Here is a 20,931-nt window from a genome sequence, read left to right as displayed (position 1 = left end):
GCCTCTTACTTTTTTGTTAAAAATCATAAATATTTCCTCAGTATCTCCTCTGCCCACGGCAGTTTTACATCAAAACCTAACAAATTTTTTTTGTGGCAGCTAATATGTGTTACTTTCTCTCTGACTGCCAGATTTCCTGACCTGAATAGAAAGGACTATTACCAAATCCCAAGGCTGTGCAAATACTTTATTCCAATTTACTCTAAAACATTAATTAGGGGTGCCTGGGTGGCCCGGTCATTTGAGCCTCCGACTTTGGCTCAGGTCATGATCACACAGTTTGTAGATTCAAGCCCCATTGGGCTCAGGGGACAGCTCAGAGCCTGGAGCCTGTTTCACATTGTGTCTCAATTTCTGCCCCTCCCCGGCTTGTGCACTCGCTCACTCTGTCTCTCTCTCTCTCTCTCTCTCTGTCAAAAATAAATAAACTTAAAAACATAATTTTACACTTAATTTTATCAGTATACCTGGAATTTATTTTTGTATACAGTGACAACTTATCTATTTTAATTTATGTTCTTTTGCATGGCCAACTAATGTCCATGTAGTTAAAGAAAACATTCTTTACTTCACTGAATGAATACTATTGTATATTTCAGCTGGTTTCTCTAGTTTCTTTTTTCCAGATCTAATATCTTTGTACCTACTCTAGCTTTTAGAGTGAGTGCGTCCCCAGACTTTTTATTAAGAAAAATTTTGAGCGTATAGCAATGCAGTGAACGCTCACCTAGACTGAATAATTAGTGTTTGCCATGTTTGACTCTATATAAATATATCCCCACACATATTTTTTAAAATCTCAACAGTTGGAAAGTAAGTTGTAGACATTATGACATTCCAGGGATAAATGTTAAATATGCTCCTCCTAAGATGTAAAGGTATGCTACATTATATCTATAATATTATTATCATATGCAAGAAGATTCCATAATATTATGTATAGAACAATCACCTTACCAATTTTTATACCCATAACGTTGATATAACTTGAAGAGTCTAGGCCAGTTGTCTTGGATGGTCTGGGTTCTAGATTTGTCTGATTTCTTTGTGATGTTATTTAACTTGTTCCTTCTAGCCATTTTAATTTTTGTAAATTTTTAAACTATATACCCCCCTCCTTTTAAGCACTTCCATTCTGTATTCAAATTTCCTCAGGTATCCTAAGAATATTTTTTTATATCAAGTGATTCTGTGGGCCCAGGAAGAATTTTCAGTTTCTTCAATCAAGAATGCCCTCTTCATAGGGAGATGCAGCCTCATCACTAAATGATGCCTGGGGGGCTTTCTACTTCTCATTCTGTGATAGCATCCCTCATTTCAGTAGAGCCCTTATCCTCCCTTTCTTCCTTCCTTTATCACAAGCTTCAAGGGATGCCTCTCCTAGTTGAGTGCTACTCCCCTGCAGTCCTGGGGGGAATCTTAGTTGAGATCTGTTCTACCACTGTCGGGATCCTCGTCCTCCATACAGTTTGCTCTGATTTTACTCTCCAGGGAGGACTCTGTAGATGACGTTGCTGGCCTTGGATGTTCATTCCCCCCCATTTACTTAAGTAAATTGAAATTTGAAGTGTTACTAGTCTTCTCTTAGTTTATTACAAGTACGTGCAGTGGGTAGTTGTATTGGCTTTTCTTTTTTGGTCTTTGTGGTTTTTGGAGTCTCTAGTTGGATGTCTGATTTGAATTTGGGGAGCTACCATCTTCCATGGGTTTCAAAATGTCTACTATACGTTTTAATATTTAGTAAGGAAATACCTTTTTTCATGATAATCCATCATCTCAGCATTTTGTTGAGTTTTAGGACATTATTGTTTTTTTAAGTTTATTTATCATTGATTTTGGGAGAGAGTGAGTGAGAGTACAGGCTGGGGAGAGGCGGAAAGAGAGAAAGAGTGAATCCAAAGCAGGCTCCACAAACCGTGTGATCCTGACCTGAGCCAAAATCACGAGTTGGATGCTTAACCAACCTAGCCATCCAGGTACCCCAGGACGTTATTATGTCAATAGTTTCTACTTGCGCCATTAATCTGAATCACTTCTCTGTCATGTATCAAAGTTTCATGTATTTGCGGGTCTACTTTTGAAGTTTCTGATTTGTTCATTTGATTAGTTGGTCTATTCTTGCACTGAAACCTACTTGTCATAATTAACTTTGTAAATCTCGGTGGCTGGCGGGGCAAGCTCTTCCTCCCCCAGACTCGCTCGTGGTCCTGATGCCTTTGGTTGATTGGGATCTTCGTGATTCTGTCCACATTATTTCTTTAAATTGTATATTCACGTATGATCTGCAGTCCATATTAGACCATTCTAAAGTCTGTAATTCTAAAACTTAATATCTGTTTCTTACCTGTGACTCTAGTTCGTAAGGGTTTGCCTTGTATATTTGAACTTTCTGAATTCATTGCTTGAAGTTAATTTAATGATCGGAGTTCTTTGAGCCTAAATTGGCAATTGTAGAACCTTTCCTCAGAGATTTATTCCTGCTCAAAACTGGGGAATCACCAATCAGGGACCCCCTCCAGCCGCTCCTAAGTCTTGTCTCAACTCGAGAACTCGAGGTTACTCTTCACCTGTTGGCTGGGTACTGTGTGTTTGGATTGGAAGAGCTACAGAGTCACTTTGTGAAAGGACCATTCAAGAACACAAGGTATTGTTAACAATTCAGTGCAAACAATCTATTGCAGTTTGCCCTCTGACCACAGTAATTCACATGCATTTCATATACAAGATACACTTATGGACATTTCTCAAACATTTCAACTGATTTATAGCATCAGGTTCAAAGTCCATGATCTTACGGTCTCCATCAGGTCACATGTGAGTGTTTTCTAGGATAGTTCCACTCCGTCCAGAGGCCAGTGAACTAAAAAGACATCTTACTTGCACCCCACATACTTAACATACAAAATTGGGTATCAGGACAGAATATCCATAACAGACACTCCATTCAAGAAGGGGAGGGACAGGAAGGGCATGGTAGTCACTGACTTGGAGCAGTTTTCAAATCCAGCAGGAACCTGTCTTCAGGTCCCCTCCTTCTGGGATTGTAAGTGTTGCTTGGAGGGTTTTAGTTTCTCTCTGGGTGTGGTTCTCTAAACCAGTGTTTTCCTCTGTCCTTGATTCTGCACTGAGCTCTGGGCTCTGCCTCCCGAAATATTTCCTTCTTTTGCATAAAAATCTTGTGTTTCCAATGGAGTATCTTTTTCAACTGTACTTGAAAGAAGGCTCTTGGGTTAAACTGTCTCTGACTCTTGGTAGCACTCTTCAGAAGTACTGGTAATGCTCTTAATGGGTAACTCACTTTAAAAATTACGGGTCTTAGGGGCGCCTGGGTGGCTCAGTCAGTTAAGCATCTGACTTCAGCTCAGGTCATGATCTCATGGTTTGTGGGTTCAAGTCCCACATCAGGCTCGCTGCTGTCTGTGCAGAGCCTGCTTCACATCTTCTGTCCCCCACCCCCCCTGCTCTGTCCCTCCCCAGCTTTTGCTGTCTTTCTCTCTCTCTCAAAATAAATAAACTTTAAAATAAACAAATAGAAAAAATTAAAATTCTGGGTCTTATATGAATTATGTTGGGGTTGAAGCCATATTTACCCCCCGTGCTGTTTCCATATTACTCATCTTTCTCTAAGCTGGTCTCTTGATTGTAACGTGAAATGGACCTGCCCATTTCCACTTCTGAGACGTGTTCCCCTCGCTCTGGTCTCTGACACAGGCTGCTTTTACCCTTTGGCTCATTGCTTTGTATGCAGCACTTCATCTTATTAGTAGTTGAGAACTAAGTAGAATGGAGTTTTCTCTTTATACTTAAACCTTTAAGTACTGTTTGGAAATTTCTGAGGGGGCCTGCCCTAGTCATTCTAGCTCACTGGGAACCATGCTGTCTCCTGAATGTCAGAACCCTCTAATGCCCCCCGCTGTCCCCATCCAAGTGAGCACCTGTTTACGGTGAGTTCTAGAACAGGGAGCAGCAAACCATAGCCCACAGGCCACATCCAGCCAATGTCTGGTTTGTTTCATGCATGAGCTAGGAATGCTTTTTTTTTTAAATGATTAAAAATACTCAAAAGAAGAATAAGATTGTGTGACATGTGAAAGCTATATGAAATTTAAATTTTAGTGTCCATAAATAGAGCTTTGTTGGAAGACAGCCTTGCTCATTCATCTTCCAGACTGTGTGCGGCTGCCCTCCTGCCACAGCGGCAGAGTTGAGGAATTGCAACAGAGACCATCTGGCTCACAGAGTCTACAACACCTCCTCTCTGGCCTCTCACAGAAAGAAAAGTATTGACCTCTGTTTTAGAATGGGTAGACAGCTGAGCGAATGTGTTCTGTGGTTTGTGCCCATCAGTGTGTTCCGGTGTGGTTGTTACCCCGGTTGTATCTGAAAGAGCTCAGTCAGGCTGGAGGCCAGCATTGCTCTTCCGCATGGCCTCCGCGGGCTCTCCTGCTCGCAAAGTCGCTTTATCTAAGAGCCTCTCCCTTTCATGTGTACACTCGCTGTCCTTTTCTTGCGGTAATACTTGACATTAGAACCATCACTCGTCCTGACTCTGCCTGTGGTATTCATTCTCCTTGCTGGTGCTACAAGTATTTGATAGTATTTTCTGAGTGAACTTGAAAGCTCTATCAGAAAATGGAATAGTGATTGTGAGGTGAAAAGGTGTGTTCAACAGATTTTTTCCCCTATGCAGAGATCCTCTTCTGTGGTGTTGGCCACACAGTCAGAACCAAGGGGGAAGGGACACATTAGGCAAACTGGGATTGTAAAAGGTTTACTTATAATACATGTAAGAGACAAGGAAGGACAGGATCCGCATGTCCTCTGTCCTCACACTCCTCGCATACCCAGTGCACCCCCACTAGCAGCAGCTCTGCTTATACAAAGGTAAGAGTGAGATGGATTTCAGTCAACTCTTCAAAACGGTGCGGGTTCTTGAGAAATTCTGTAATGTGCATGTCCAGATTTAGAGACCTAATTGTCACATCTCAGCTGGTCATAAGGCTACATTTAGTGATACTTGTAGCCTTTCTCATCCGTAGCAGCTTCTCTGGAACTTCCAAAGCCATTTAATTTCTATTCCACCTGCCCTCCCCCCTGGGTTGGTTCCTTGGCCCTACCCCTCAGACAGCTCGCTGGATAATAAAAGGCATTACAGTCAGAGGCAATTACGACTTTTTTAAAGGTGGACTTTCCCTGTGTGTGTCCTTAGTCCGCGGCACAATCTTCTGGCCTGACTTGGGATTTGTTCAGATGCTCTGCTCTGCCTTGCAGGTCTCTGACATTGTGTTGTAGCTGGTGGGTTATTGTGCTGGAGTTTCAGTCTGTCCTCCGAATGATACCTTTTGTAAAGAGCGTGTAGGCCGCCGTGCCTCTCCGTTCGGATCTGCCTTCACGCCTCCACCCCTCCGTCAGATGGTGTCGCCTGCACGTGGGCACACCAGCCCTGTCAGCTGGCTGGGCTCGGGACGGCTGCGCAGGCTCCTCCAGCAGCCGAGGAGGGGTTGCTCTTGCTTGCCTCTTGTTACCGTGACAAAATGTTTTGCAGGAAGTGGTACATACATGAGCAACCTGTATTTAATGAAAGAGGAAAGAAAGTTGTTTTTACAAAAACTGCATTGAATATCTAGGACTACTTGATTAGGAAAAGTCCCTAAAGAAGTTTCTGTTTCAGTGGGCTGGGCTGGGCAGGACAACTGTGAAAGATTGGGAAGAAATAGTAGAAATCTAGGCTTCTGCTTTCCTGTCGGGGACCCATTGTTAAAAACAATGACACTCGGTGCCCCTGGGTGGCTCAGTTGGTTAAGCGTCCGACTTTGGCCCAGGTCGTGATCTCATGGACCGTGAGCTCGAGCCCCACATTGGGCTGTATGCTAACAGCCCAGAGCCTGCTTTGGATTCTGTGTCTCCCTCTTTGCCCCTCCCCCGCTTGTGCTGTCTCACTCTCTCAAAAATAAATGTTAAAAAAAAAAAAAAAACCAAAAACATGAAATTCGGGTGCCTGGCTGCCTCAGTCAAAAGAGAGAGATGACTCTTGATTTTGGGATCGTGGGTTCAAACCCCACACTGGGTGTAGATAAGTTTAAAAAAAAAACTTAAAAAATATTGAAGCCCATATTAAGAGATTGAATTGGTAAATGAATGTAGTATGTTATGAGATGTTAAGATAATATGATTAGGTATCTTATTTTTTGTTTCTTTGCTTAAACGGATTCTTTTCAGTTTTCTGTGCATAATAGAGTTGAGAATTTTATTGTTACTCGATTTTTTTAATAATATGTAGGGAATAGCTTATTTATTTATTACTCTTATAGTTGAATGTTCTATAGCAATTATGCATTCATGCCTCTCTTAGTTTATTAAATTGCTTTTGCTTTTAATTTGCAGTTTTATATTGCCTTACAACTTTGTTACACTGTTCTGTGGTCCATCTCTCATTGCTGTTAAAATTCACATACAACAAGATGGGTCTTCAGAGGCTTTTGTTTGTTTTTTGAAAAATGAAGGGCTTCTTACATACTTTTGGAAATCCTCAGTGTTTTTTTTAGTTAGGACATTAGTTTTTTATAAATTTTTTAAAATGTATGTTTATTTTTGAGAGAGAGAGACAGAGACAGAGTGTGAGGAGGGGAGGGGCAGAGAGAGAGGGAGACACAGAATCTGAAGCAGGCTCCAGGCTCTGAGCTGTCAGCACAGAGCCTGACGTGGGGCTTGAACCCATGAGCCATGAGATCATGACCTAAGCCAAAGTTGGACACTTAACCGACTGAGCCACCCAGGCACCCCGAGGACAATGTGAATTTTTTAAATCTGGTTTTGAAGTATTAATATTTCCTTTGTTAGATAATAAACTTAATTGGGGAGATATTATTTAATTTTTTAATTGGATAGATTTTTAAGTGAGTTGTCCCTTAGGATATACATTTGGTGTGGTGGAAATCTATTTGAATGTATTGAATTATTACCATGAAGAAATAAATATATAGAGTTAGAAACTAAGTACTGCCTCTATCCATCAGGGTTCAGTAAGGAGATGAAACCCACAACAGTTATTTTTACAGAGAGAATTTAACATAAACAATTGTTAGGCGAGCATGGTGAATTAAAAATGCAAACACAAAACACTAAAGTATCCTGGAGGTAGTAGTTAGAGTCAGCAGCTCCTACTCCTAAGCAGGGAAAATGAGGTTGCAATTATTAAAACTTAGAGATGTTTTACTAACTCCTCTGTGAAGAACTAGTCTGTGATGGGCTCTGTGAGCTGGTCTAGTTCGGGTTGGAAAACCCACCACCAGAGTGGCCTGGCAGAGTTTGCGAGGGTTTTGCAGACTAGAGCAGGAGACCAGAAGGAGCAGGCCCTTCTTCCTTCACCTTCCAGCCTCCGGCACCCCCATGGACAGAGTTCAACAGGCACCCATTAGAATTCGCAGAACAGTGGTCTGCCAGGCCTAGGCCCAGGCTCACAGGATATGGGAGAGTCCATCCGGAGCTGACAGTAGTTTAATTACTGGCTCTTAAACAGCTACTCCCTATTAAGCTTACTTTATTATTGTCTGTGTGCAATCAAGGAAGATTTGTTTGCCTATTTAAATTTAATCTCAAGACCCTCATTTCTTTCACTTTTGCTCTCCTGAGCACTGCTGCACACGTGGACCCTCTGCGTCATTTATTTGCCACCATTTATTTGCCACCATTTATTGATATTTAATGTCATTAAAATTGCCATTCACCTTTTTAAATGATTGTCTTTTCACCTTTATTTCTTGTGTTTTTGCTGTTGCATTGAATAAGGATGGGAGGGCTCTGTTCTCATTTAGATTTGACGACTAGCCTGCCCTCTTATTTATAAAGCATTAGTCACCGATTGCTGTGTACCTTGACTTTACTGAAGGAGGTTGATTTTATCTTAATGCTGTCTTGTAAAATGGAACCACTCAGAATTATGCCTTTGTTGATATCAAAAGAGTTATTATATTTTCCATATTTTCCTTGGTGCTAAAATCCATACAAACAAACATTAGGGGCGCCTGGGTGGCTCAGTCAGTTGAGTGTCCAACTTTTGATTTCAGCTCAGGTCCATGATGTCCTGGATTGTGAGTTCGAGCCCTGTATTGGGCCCTGTGCTGACAGGAACCCAGAACCTGCTTGGAATCCTCTCTGCCCCTACCCTACTCACTTGTGCTTGATTGCTCTTTCTCTATCAAAACAAACAAAAACCCTTAAAATAAATCTCCTTTTAATTAGCAGGTGCTTCTAAGGAAGGAGGTGCTGGAGCAGTTGATGAAGACGATTTTATAAAAGCTTTCACGGATGTCCCTTCTGTTCAGGTAAGGACACCAGTAAAGTAGCACTTCCCGTGACTACTGCTCGTGTGCCTGTTCATGGGATTATTTCTGTTGCTTTTTAAAGTTCTTTTTTTTCTTTAAGTGACTATGTAAGTAAAAGACTTGGTTTATGATTACCGAGCTGTAATTTGTTTGGTGCAGTTAGATTTTCAAGTGATTTTTCACTGAGACTAAAATAGAATCCATATCCAATCATTGCATTGCAGTGTTCAACTACATCCACTTTTTTTTAAAGCTGTTTGTGATACGTTGTTCTTCTTTTTTTGACTCATTCTGTTTCGTTTTGTTTTTACATTCTTACCTTTTTGTCTGCTTCATCTCTGTCTCCTTTGCAGGCATACCATTCTCTACCCGGCTGTTGAATATTGGGATTTCTTAGGGGTCAGTAGTAGGCCCTCTTCTTTCCACTTTCTTACTGCCTCTCTTCCTTCACACCCCTGGCTTCAGCTCCTGCACAGGTTTTTATCTCTTTTGAGCCAGAATAATTCCTCCACTGATTGTTTTTATCTGACGTGTCCCTGTGGCGTCTCAGACTCAGCCTGTCCGAAATGGGACTCCTGATCTTCCCCTTACAGATCTACGCTTCCAGTGTTCTGTATGTGGAAACCGTTACTTAATCCAGTACAAAAGTCAGGAATCCAGGAATCCTGCATCAGGTTTCTCACTTCGTAGTGTTCAGACTTTTTTTTGCCTGTATTATCTCCTAAAAGAATGTTGAAAAGTTGTGTACCCTCTCACTGAAATTTTTGAGTTGACCCTACTTCCCTTGTTGGGGGAGAGGAAGCCTGACATTGTATTCCAGAGCAGTGCCCCCCACGTAGGAAGGTCGAGAGCAGCGAGGGCCCTGCCTTTCCTCTGTCCTGGCAGAAGGACTGCCATGAGGGGAACTGGGGGGCGAGAGCGCTGCTCAGAACCTCAGCGTCTGTGCTCCCTCCTGCCTCACCTGGTCTCTTGCCCTGCTCCCCTCTGTACTCTTGTTTTTGGGGGGTTTGCTTCAAGCAGAAGGAGAAATTAATGGCTATTGAAAGACTCTTTTGATGAAGGTATTTCCTTCATATTACTCGATGATATCACCAGGACCCCTTTTCTTTCCGTCTCTCACTTCTGGACTCCTCCATTTTGTCTTCCCTCATGGTCAGCAGCATGTGTGCCGCTGTTTGAGCCTCACACCTTCACTGCACTCTGCCTCTTTTCTGGTTGGTCCTGCAAAATCTGAGAGTCCTTCTGATTGAACCTGTTAACATCGCATGCCCACTCTGAACCTTTGTGATGTGGAAAAATATTGTGAACCTACTGACTTATGGTTGGGTCATTGGCTGGCCCCCTTTGCACTTTCTACTCCTGCGCTTTGGCCTTCTTTCACTTTCCCTCTGCCACAGAGCCTTTGCATATTCTTTTGGTTCTAGGGAAAGCTAATCTTACTTGACCTGAGGAGGCTTGACTCATCCTTCAGCTCAGTTCAACCTTGACCCTCTTAACCAGGTCAACCTTCCGATTATATGAGGACAGACTCGTGGAACTGTCATTCCCTTTGGCAGTACTCTTCTGTTTGCAATTTTATATAATTTGATAAATTTCTTTTTTCTCTCTGTAGTTAGATTATAAACTCCATAAGGCAAAGACGTATTTTTTGCTCACCATGGTATCCTTCATGCCTAGCATTTTGCATCCCTGTTATGTGAATATTTAAGTGGATGAAAGGATAATGGTGTTTGGCAAACGGTTGGTTCCTGAGGAAACAGCCTGTAACTCTCCTGGCTGCAGTGAGGGGGAGCTCACCTAAACCATGCCCCTCTCCAACAGTGTATAATAATAAGGGTGTGGATGCAGTAGATAAATACCTGAAGTTGTTTTGAGAAATTAGACTTATTATTAATACTAAGGATATTTGCATCTCCTTTTTAAATAACAAAACATTTTAAGAATATAGCTGAAGTTACTCATGAGCAGAGAAATAGCATAAGGGTAACAGATAAGGAAGACAAATCAAAGCATTTTATTTTATTGTCTATTATGTTTTTCCATTAAAAATGCTAGTAGAAGGTGGCTAACCCATTAAAAAATGCTCAGCGTCACTCATCACCAGGGAAATACAAATCAAAACCACAATGATACACCACCTCACACCTGTCAGAATGGCTAACATAAACAGCTCAGGGAACGACAGATGTTGGCGAGGATGCGGAGAAAGAGGGACCCTTCTGCGCTGCTGGTGGGAATGCGGACTGGTGCAGCCGTTCTGGAAAACAGTCTGGGGGTTCCTCAGAAAGTTAAAAATAGAACAACCCTATGACCCAGCAATCACACTACTAGGCATATACCCAAGAGATACAGGTGGGCTGTTTCGAAAGGGCACATGCGCTCCAGTGTTTATGGCAGTTCTGTCGACAGTAGCCAAAGTAGGTAGGGGAAGAGCCTCAGTAGCCATCGACAGATGGATAAAGAAGACGAGGTACATATATATATGTATATAATGGAGGGTTACGCAGCGATCAAAAAGATGAAATCTTGCCATTTGCAACAACATAAATGGAATTAGAGTGTATGATGCTAAGCGAAATAAGTCAGAGAAAGACAAATACCATGAGACTTCAACTCATATATGGAATTTAAAATACAAAATAGATGAACATAAGGGAAGGGAAGCAAAAATAATATAAAAACAAGGAAGGGGACAAAACATAAGAGACTCTTAAATACAGAGAACAAACAGGGGTGCTGGAGGGATTATGGGTGGGAGATGGGCTACAGGGGTGAGGGGTTTGGGGGGACACTTGTTGGGATGAGCACTGGGTGTTATACATAAGGGGTGAGTCACTCCTTAAACCATTATTGCACTACGTAACTAACTCGGATGTAAAATAAAAATAAATGAACAAAAACAAGTAAGATGGGAACAGTAATACTGCCACACACAATAAATTACACAGTGTCTTATTTTTTTAAAAACGGTACTAGAATGGGAACTAACTCTATTACTTAAAAGATTATTGTAAACATCGAGGCACAGTTTTGCTATTGCTTATGGCAAGAAATATTAATGTTATAATTTTGTATCTTTAAGATCTATTCGAGTCGAGAACTTGAAGAAACATTAAATAAAATCCGGGAAATATTGTCAGATGACAAACACGACTGGGATCAGCGTGCCAGTGCAGTAAGTTTTATTTTTTATTTTCTTATCCCTTTCCCTTTCTCCCCACTGTTCCAAAACCATGGACATTAGGTAACATAGTATTTGCTTATGAAGTAGAGAGTTGGTAGCTGACATTTCTTTCTGGAAAACTTTGAGATGATATGAATTCTCTTAGTTAGGGTTAGTTTTCATTGTTTGTGCTGATCCGTGGAGCCTGTCTCTCATATTTGTTTGTCTCTCCACATGTGCTACCTCTTTAAAAAAAAATTTTTTTTTTAAATTTATTTTTGAGAGAGAGTGCAAGCAGAGGAGGGGTAGAGAGAGAAGGAGACAGAATATGAAGCTGGCTCCAGGTTCCAAGCGGTCAACACAGCCTGATGTGGGGCTCGAACCCCTGAAGTGCGATACCATGACCTGAGCTGAAGTCGGACGCTTAACCGACTGAGCCGCCCAGGGCCCAGGAAAGTGTGAGCTTCACTGCTGTCCCAGGGCAGGGGCTCTGTGTGCTGCGGGGAACATAGTTGTTCCCCAGCAGTGCTCTCAGGAAGGGCTTCGGGTGCCGGTGAAGCAGGTCGCTTTGCCTGCGTGCTTGGTAGTTACATAGTAGTGATGGAAGTGGATGGCAGTACGTCTGTTTGGCTGTTTCTCTTTCTTTTCTCGCATGCATCTCTCTGAATACGATAAATATTTTTCACCCATGATTCGAAAAGGAAAAATTCTCATACTCTTGAGTTAATATTTTATTTAGGGGCGCCTGGGTGGGTCAGGCAGTTAAGCACTGGACATCAGCTCAGGTCATGATCTCACAGTTTGTGGGCTTGAGCCCCGTGTCGGGCTCTGTGCCGACTGCTCAGAGCCTGGAGCCTGCTTCGGATTCTGTGTCGCCCTCTTTCTGCCCCTCCCCCACTTGTGTTTTTTCTCTCTCTCTCTCTCTCAAAAATAAATATTTTTTTAAAAAAAGATTATTTTACTTGAGGGGGGTACCTTGGTGGCCAGTTAGTGAATCTTCCAATTCTTGATTTCAGCTTGAGTCATGTTCTTGCGATTCGTGGGTTCAAACCCTGCCTCAGGCTCTGTGGTGACAGTATGGAGCCTCCTTGGGAGTCAGTCTCTTTCTGTCTCTGTCTCTCTCTCTCTCTCTCTCTCTCTCTCTCCCCGCTTCTCCCTGTCCCTCCTTCTCGCTCTGCCCCTTCCCCAGTTGCATGCATTCTCTCTCAAAATAAACTGAATTAAAAAAAAATATTTAGCCTAAATCCCTTGAGAAAATATTTGATAAATATTTTAAAAATAATTTCTACATTGACAAAGGCCTGTATATGTTAAAAATTGTAAATTTGTCAAATTTACATGTGAGATTCCAGATAAGTGCCTTAGTGTTCTCCAAAAGCCAGAGAAAGGGTTCTGTTTGAAGTCTTCCACTCAGGGAGCTGCCTGTTCTCCGTCTCCACATACGGCCTTTTGAAAATTGGCCTTTATGACCCTACGAATAAAAGAATTTATGCTTCTCTTTAATAGGAGGTTTACATATTTTAAGGTTTTAAAGAATCTTAACAGGAAGTATGTTCCATATTTGTAAAGACCTGTGTTCAGTCTGAGGTTAGGAGAGAGGAGGACCTCTGTCACAGGCCCTCTGTGGAGAAGCCCCACACATTAGCTGTTGTCGATGGAAAACACAGACTTGGTGCTTGAGAGCTTCTCGTTGGGGCGCCTGGCTGGCTTAGTCAGCAGAGCACACAACTCTTCATCCTTGGGGTCCGGAGTCCAAGGAGTTGTGAGTTCAAGCCCCGCTTTGGGTGAGATTACTTTTTTAAAATGAGTTTTTTCTTCTACTTTGAAACAACGCTTTTAGAAACATATAGGTGGTCTTTTAATTTTTTTAATTAGAAAAATAGCCAAATCATGGAAAGAGCCTAAATGTCCATCACCTGATGAGTGGATCAAGAAGATGTGGTATATATATATACAATGGAGTACTACATGGCAATGAGAGGGAATGAAATCTGGCCATTTGTAGGAAAGTGGATGGACCGCGAGGGTGTCATGCTAAGCGAAATAAGTCAGGCAGAGAAGGACAGATACCATATGTTTGCACTCATAGGTCTAACAGGAGAACAGGAGAAACCTAAAGAGGACCATGGGGAGAGGAAGGGGGAGAGGGAGCTGGGGACAGTGAGGGACACAAATCATGAGAGACTACTGAATAGTGAAAATGAACCAAGGGTTGAAGGTAGGGGGGGAAGGGAGTGATGGTCATGGTGGGGGGCACTTGTGGGGAGAAGCACTGGGTGTTATATGGAAACCAATTTGACAATAAACTATTATAAATTTAAATAAAGATGTAAATGGGGGAAAAAAGAAAAATGACAGATTCATTTTAATAAGTGAAACAGTACAGAAGGTTTATAAGGAAAAAGTTAATAGTTTACTTCCTATTAAAGAAACAAATGTTTCTTTTTGGAGTAATCCTCTTATCTGTGTATATATAATAAGATAAACAGAGATTTCCCCCACACATACTCCTTTTATAAAAATAGAGATCATACTAGATGCTTTACTTAATAACTTATTTTCACTTTCTTTCATAAATCATGCCCATTCAGTACATTTGCTATAATAGTTGCTCAGATATTTAGTGAATGCAGATCAATATGTATAAATATTCCTTAGTTAAAAGATACTTTGCAATAAGAGCATCTGTTTTCTTTCTCATACTGGATACTGCTAAGTCTTTAATTTTTGCTGCTCTGATGGAGAAAAATGATGTGTCTTTATTGTAATTAGCATTTGCTTATCTGTAGTAAGGGTGAGCACATTTTCATGTATTTATTTGGCTCAATTTAATATTGGGTTGTCTTTTTCTCACTTTATTGTCATTCTTTGTACATTGTACTCCTCTGTTACAAGTAATTTTTTCCTACCATACTGAGATTTGTTTTTAGTTAATCTCGTTTAGGTGTCTTCTGATTTCTTTTCTACCTATGATAGTTTCCCTTCCTTATATGCTTTAAGATGATGTAACTATTTTTTCAGATTTTTTTTGTACTATTATAGTATCTTTTTATGTTTTTCTTTGTTTATCCATCTGATTTAGTGTGTTTTTTTTAAATGTTTTTATTTTATTTTTAGAGACAGAGAGAGACAGAGCATGAACAGGGGAGGGCCAGACAGGGAGGGAGACACAGAATCCGAAGCAGGCTCCAGGCTCTGAGCTGTCAGCAGAGAGCCCGACGCGGGGCTTGAGCTCATGAACTGTGAGATCATGACCTGAGCCAAAGTCAGATGCTTATCCAATTGAGCCACCCAGGTGCCCCCCATCTGATTTAGTTTTAAAGATCTCTTAAAATTTAGAGAACCTCAGAGTTTGATATGAAATTATACATAAAAATGGTAAACTGTTAACTTCTTAGTGCGTGTGAGCACAGATGTGCACTTGTGGGTATCTTTCGATTATGTAATTTTATTAGGTATGTCTGGTGTTCACATTTGTCAGTCCTATATTAAAAAGTCATGCTAAAAGATAGAAATAGGGAGAAAGAGCTGTTTATTTCACAAAGTAAGTGTGATCATATTAAAGTATGGACCTGGCACGGTCGTTGGTCCATTTGATCCTGCACTTCTGCTTGTAGGTGAATGCAGGTTCCAAATTTGGCCCTTTTAAAATTAGTCTCCTTGGTAGATGGTGGGAACGTTTGCCCATTTTGAATGTACTTAATGCCACTGAGTTGTATATATGCTTTAAAATGTTTAATTTTACGTTAATGTGTATTTTACACAACAAGACTCTTTTATGTCAATAATGAAAGTTCTCTTTACTTTAGCTTAAGAAAATTCGATCATTGCTTGTTGCTGGGGCTGCACAATATGACTGCTTTTTCCAGCATTTACGCTTGTTGGACGGAGCGCTTAAACTTTCAGCGAAGGATCTTAGATCCCAGGTGGTGAGAGAAGCCTGCATCACTGTAGCGTAAGTGTATTCTCTCTGGACCCGTCCTTCTTAGGAGTAAATTTACCAAGTGATTCAGTGCTCATTAAGTAAAGCAGTAGCAGGATAACCCAAAAACAGCATGTATGTATATCCAGAAGTAATTTTTATTATAAAGAAGGATTCAGTTTGTGTGATTTCTTTCTTTTTTAATCTTTCTTAACAAAAGCGTTAAAATGTGCTTTTATGTCTAAAGCCCACTGGTTCCTTTTTGGTCACTAAGTATGTAAGAAGAAAATGAATGCGTCTGAGAACTGTTCCGTTTTTACTGATTTGGATATTAAGGTTTCTAGTTCTGAAACTTTAACAGTTATGCTGGCATTGTAACATGTGCCATGAACTCACCAATATCTAAGTTTTTCCAAAATTCTAGTATGGTACAACACTTCAGTTTCTTCTGCCTCTACTTCTGATCTGAGTACTGTGGTTATATAAACATTCCTTTGAAGATAGAGAACAGAAAGATGCCTACTCTGAATCTTCCTAATCAGAATTATATCAGATGTCCTGGTCAGAACAGTGGGGGAAATAGCCCAGAAAATAAAAACTATGAGGATTGCTAGAAAAGGAACAAAACTGACATCATTAATAGATGATATAATTATCCATGCAGAAAATGACAAGCATATATAGGTAAATTATTATAATTGACTTTAGCAAGATGCTAGATACAAGTCAATATGCAAAATAACAATATCCTTAAAGGCAATAATAAAAAAGGAAAAACAGAAATCTACAAAATATAACCTTGAAAAATTCTCTATGATGAGAATTCTGCTTCTAGCTAATGATGCAACAACTTGGTACAGAACTAGTGCTCCTTCACAAAAGTGAATAAAATATGCAGAACAGCTATTTTTACGTAGTGGACAGTGGACAGACCAGGTCTGTGATTCTTGAAAGAAACAAATTAGTTGAGCAGTATAATCAGCACAGTTTTGACTAAAAGACACTTTCTGGACCATGAAGAAGGAAGAAGGAACCCACGCAGAGCAAGACCGTTTCATTGAGTTGAAGAAGAAACAGAGATTGGAGTTTTGGAAGGCTGAAATGGTTACAGTTTGCAGTGCAGAACCCAGGGGAGTAGTGAAAGAAACCGAAAAAGAGCTTTAGAGATCGTGCTGCGTAAGGTATCCCACGAGTCTAGCTGAATACTGATCTGCGCACGTGAAAGGTGCAGCTCCCTGAGGATGGGAGAGAGCTGCGGCTGGAACCCAGAAGGTAAACAGCAGTTCCCAGAGCGCCTGTGGGCGGGCTGGGAGGGACTCACGTTCTGAAGAGTCCATGCAGAAACCTGGTTGAACTCCCAGGGCATTCAGAGAGGTCCCAGAAAGGCCATTGTATAGAAATAGTACTAAACTAGTGCTAAAATAAGGCGCTTTCCAATAAACTGATAAAGATCGAGCTGATTCCCAAGTACATCACCTGCCTGCCAAAACAGAACTCACTTTTCGAAGGAAGACCACACTGTCCGATTGCTTGCTTCTCATTTGCGGTTCCTCTTTGCCCACAGTTCCTCTTTGCCCACAAGTTTAGACATTGGAAAACTGAAAGTATAACTGAACGCTAGTAAATAAGCCTGAGTCTGAGTTCCTCTTTGAATCAAGAGCCTGAATTTTTGGAGCTAACTGTATCCCAGTGGTGTATTTTAAATAAGATCTATAGAGAGGAACCAGTACTGCGAGCATTGTCAGAACTGCGAGTGATTACAGCATCCTTCCTAAGTCTTTTAACTAAATCATGCAATTAAAGACTGAATTTCGTTGTTTAACTACAAAATTGGAAAGAGAAGACAGGCGTCCTTAGGGTCACCCAGCTAACTAGCATGTAGTAGAGGTGTATTTTCAGTCAAAAACTCTGAAACCCCACCCCAAAGATGTGAGGGAGGATTGCTGACCAGGATAGAGGTAGTGCCGTTAATAGAAGTAGCGGCTGGCTTGAGGGGGAGGGATTTGGGTAAGATTTTGAACTTGTTTGTAAAATATGTTCAATTTAAGATTGATATCAGGGCATCAGAATAGAAATACCTGGTGGATAAAGACCAATAAAAGCACTGGCAATCAGGGCTGAATGTTTTTACCTGTCAGGATAATGGTTAAATTCTGAGATCAGATGGCTTCTCTTTGCCATTGTAAAGAGATGGTAAAATGCCAGGTTTCAGCTTTGGGCTGGACAATTAAAGAGGGGAAAAGAAGGAAATGAGTAATATTTGCACTTCCCTTTCTCTCTTGTTTTTCTGCTGCTAGAACTGGTTAAAATAAAAAAAGCTTAAATAAAAATTAACTTAAATAAAAATTAAAGTTAATTCAATGCGAATAGTTTTAAAGTGTCTGATCCTACCTATACCTATACTTAAAAACAACAAACATTCTTTGGTCTTCCTTTGTAGACATCTTTCAACAGTTTTGGGAAACAAGTTTGATCATGGCGCTGAAGCCATTGTACCTACACTTTTTAACCTCGTCCCCAATAGTGCAAAAGTCATGGCAACTTCTGGATGCGCGGCTATCAGATTCATCATTCGGGTAGGTTCGTCTGTCTTTCTCCTTGTCTCTTCCCCTCTCTTTTCAATATACTTTAAATAAGTCATTGGTATTTGTATTTATTTACTTAGGTATGAAATAAAAGGAACGCATGCTTATTGCAGTTATTATAGAGCATTTAAATAATAAAAGAGATCACGAGGTAAATTTGCTTGCACGCAGAATGTGATACACATGTGCATATACACTTGTGTGTACGCGTAATTATGTTACAGGTAGTGATGGGCAAATGTAAAACAGTAAAAATGCTGTAGGCTGCACTATGATAGGCAAATTCTAAATATTTCTCATCTCCAGTAACTTGAAGGTGCCCCCCAAAAAGTTAAAAAAATAGGTCTCCCTGTGTTTCTACAATTAATCACTCTAACCATTCAGTATATGCTTTTCCAAACTTCTGTTCTATGCCTACACAAGCAGTATGTATTACAAAATATAAATATAAAATTTGTATGTTACATATACATAAATAAGACTTTTTAACTTGTTTTTTCAGCTTCATGTACTTGGGCACCTTCCCTTGTCTTTACGTCGAATTTTTCTTAATGTCTACATTGGTTCTCTGTTAAAAGTCGTCCCTACCACTCTTCTCCCTGAAGTTTGTGGGGTCCTTTTTCTCTGTCCTTTACCAACACTGCATATTATTTATCCGTCTCTTCAAGGTCTTAGAGTTTAATACATGGGATATTATTTCATATTCTGTACTTTGCATTTCTTAGATTATTAGAGACATTAGGTATTTTTTTCCTTTCACAATTCTTCTATCGATTGCCAGTTTATACTCTTGATACAGTTTTTCCTCCTGATTTCTAAGATCTTTTTATACATCATAAGTATATTGATTCTGTGTTATATATGTTGCAGGTACTATTTTCTATTGGTATGTCAGTTCTTCAGATATTTGAAACTATTGTTATATAGAGAATTTTTAAAGTTATATGTACTAAGACAATGTTCCTTTTGTGGGTTTTGTTATAGTTAAAATGACCTTCCTTATTTCACAATTATAAAAATATTCACTTATTTAACATTTTCATTATTTTGTTTCTTATGTTTAACTGGATTTTGTTTCTGTGTGAAGTATAGATATCTAACATAATTTTTCCCCCCAAATCAAGATCAGTTGACTCAATGGCATATATAATTCAGTCTTTTTTTGCAGTGGCAGTATTTTCATATAGTAAATTTCCACAAAGTATATGGGTTTGTTTCCTGAGCCCTTACTCAGTCTCTTTGATCAGTTTATTCTTTCCTATTAAAGTAATGAAATTTCTAATACTGCTGCACCAAAAGGTTTTTTTTGGTGATAAAATCAAATGGCTCTTTAAAAAGCCATGAATTTATCTATGAAATGGTCCTTTCTTTCTGTTTAATATTTTTTTAAGGTTCTCTAAATCAAAAAAAATAGTAGAAATTATTGAGGTCTTTGTTTTGTCTTGAGTTTAATGGGAGTACTTGAAACATGATGTTTGGTGCAGATTTCTCTGGATACTCTGTTTTAGGTTATGGGAATTTACTTCTATTCGTATTTTGTTAAATTTTGATCAGGAATAGATGTGAAATCTTATCAGCTATCTATTTAATATTTTTAGAAATGGTTCTCTTTTTAGTTATCCATTTTACATTCATGAACTGAATTCTGCTCGGCCATTGCACATTATGATATTGCTAGATTCATTTGGCTAATACTTAAGATTCTGGCATTCATTTTAATATATGAGTCTTTTTAGAATTTCTTGTGCTTATTTTATATATTTCATTATTACATTATTCTGTTGTTAGGGATTGCTGACCTTGGAAGTTATATAATAACTTTTCAAATGTTTTAGACCCTGGGCACTTTTGCCTTTCATTTTGAACTGTTGGTTATTTGTATTTTCGTAGAATATTCTTTTCATGTAGAGTTTAAGAATCTTTAGCATTAGGTGGTATACTGTCTTCTCTTAAGCTAAAAAATTAATGCCTCTACGTAGTACTGTGGTTCTGTTACTGTTTTTTTCTTGTTACAATCTTATATTTTCTTTTTTTAACTTGCCAGAGGCATTGTTTGTTTCTTTTATAAGCTTCAAGTTTTAGTTTTGTTGGTTCCAGTGATGTTCTTCATTTTTTTCTAAGTTTCTTAATTCCTTTCTTTGACCTGCTTTGACTCCTTTTTTCCCCCTAGATCTTTGTAGTATGTCCTTAGATGATTTGTTACAGTTTTTGTTAAGTAATATTACAAAGGTGTAGATTTTCTTGCGATTTCGGCAGCATCCCAATCATTTTGATTTACCACATTCTCTTTATATTTATCACCTGTAATTTTCCTTTTAACATCCTCTTTGAGTTACCTATGATATTTGTGTGTTCAAATGGTTCTTTTGTTGCTCTTACCCTTAGTTTATAATTTCATTACATTCTGATTAGAGAATTTAATTACACAGTTTCTTCCGTGAATGCCTTAAATTTTGTGTCTCAGTACATCTTAAATTTATATAGGTTGTCTTTTAGTGGTTGCGAACTATGTACTTTGTTCATCTCTAAATCCAACTTGATATTTTCTATTATTCCAGTTCTTCATGGTCTCATGTTTTAAAAAGGTACTTTATCTAGCAAATTCTGATTCTAGTCTTTATCAAATTCAGTTTCCTATCAGTTCTTGCTTTATTTTATGTATGGTCAAATTTTTTACTATTACCATTTTGAAGTAGCATTTCTTCCTATAATTTCTCTTTTCTCTTTATTGTGCTGTATCTTACCTGTATATTTTCTTAGAAGTTCCTCATTCTAGGGGCGCCTGGGTGGCTCAGTCGGTTAAGCCTCCGGCTTCGGCTCAGGTCAGATCTCACGGTCGTGGGTTCGAGCCCTGCATCGGGCTCTGTGCTGACAGCTAGCTCAGAGCCTGGAGCCTGCTTCCCGTTCTGTGTCTCCTTCTCTCTCTGCCCTCCCCCT

The 20,931-nt window shown here is 39.7% G+C and overlaps 1 protein-coding gene across 1 annotated transcript in view; it reads left to right on the top strand.

Moving 5' to 3' along the window:
- CLASP2 (cytoplasmic linker associated protein 2) overlaps positions 1–20,931 on the top strand; it is a 164,555-nt gene that overhangs the window by 59,998 nt on the left and 83,626 nt on the right. Inside the window, exons 9-12 of the mRNA XM_029938780.1 lie at positions 8,245–8,324; positions 11,407–11,499; positions 15,297–15,442; positions 17,850–17,985. Of these exons, the coding sequence (XP_029794640.1) occupies positions 8,245–8,324; positions 11,407–11,499; positions 15,297–15,442; positions 17,850–17,985 (455 nt within the window). The remainder of the gene's footprint in view (positions 1–8,244; positions 8,325–11,406; positions 11,500–15,296; positions 15,443–17,849; positions 17,986–20,931) is intronic.

The sequence above is a fragment of the Suricata suricatta genome, chromosome 5 (genome assembly GCF_006229205.1).
Source record: "Suricata suricatta isolate VVHF042 chromosome 5, meerkat_22Aug2017_6uvM2_HiC, whole genome shotgun sequence".
Classification (NCBI taxonomy): Eukaryota; Metazoa; Chordata; class Mammalia; order Carnivora; family Herpestidae; genus Suricata; species Suricata suricatta.
Note: the sequence above shows the minus strand (reverse complement) of the source record. Positions and strands in the feature narration are given on the sequence as shown.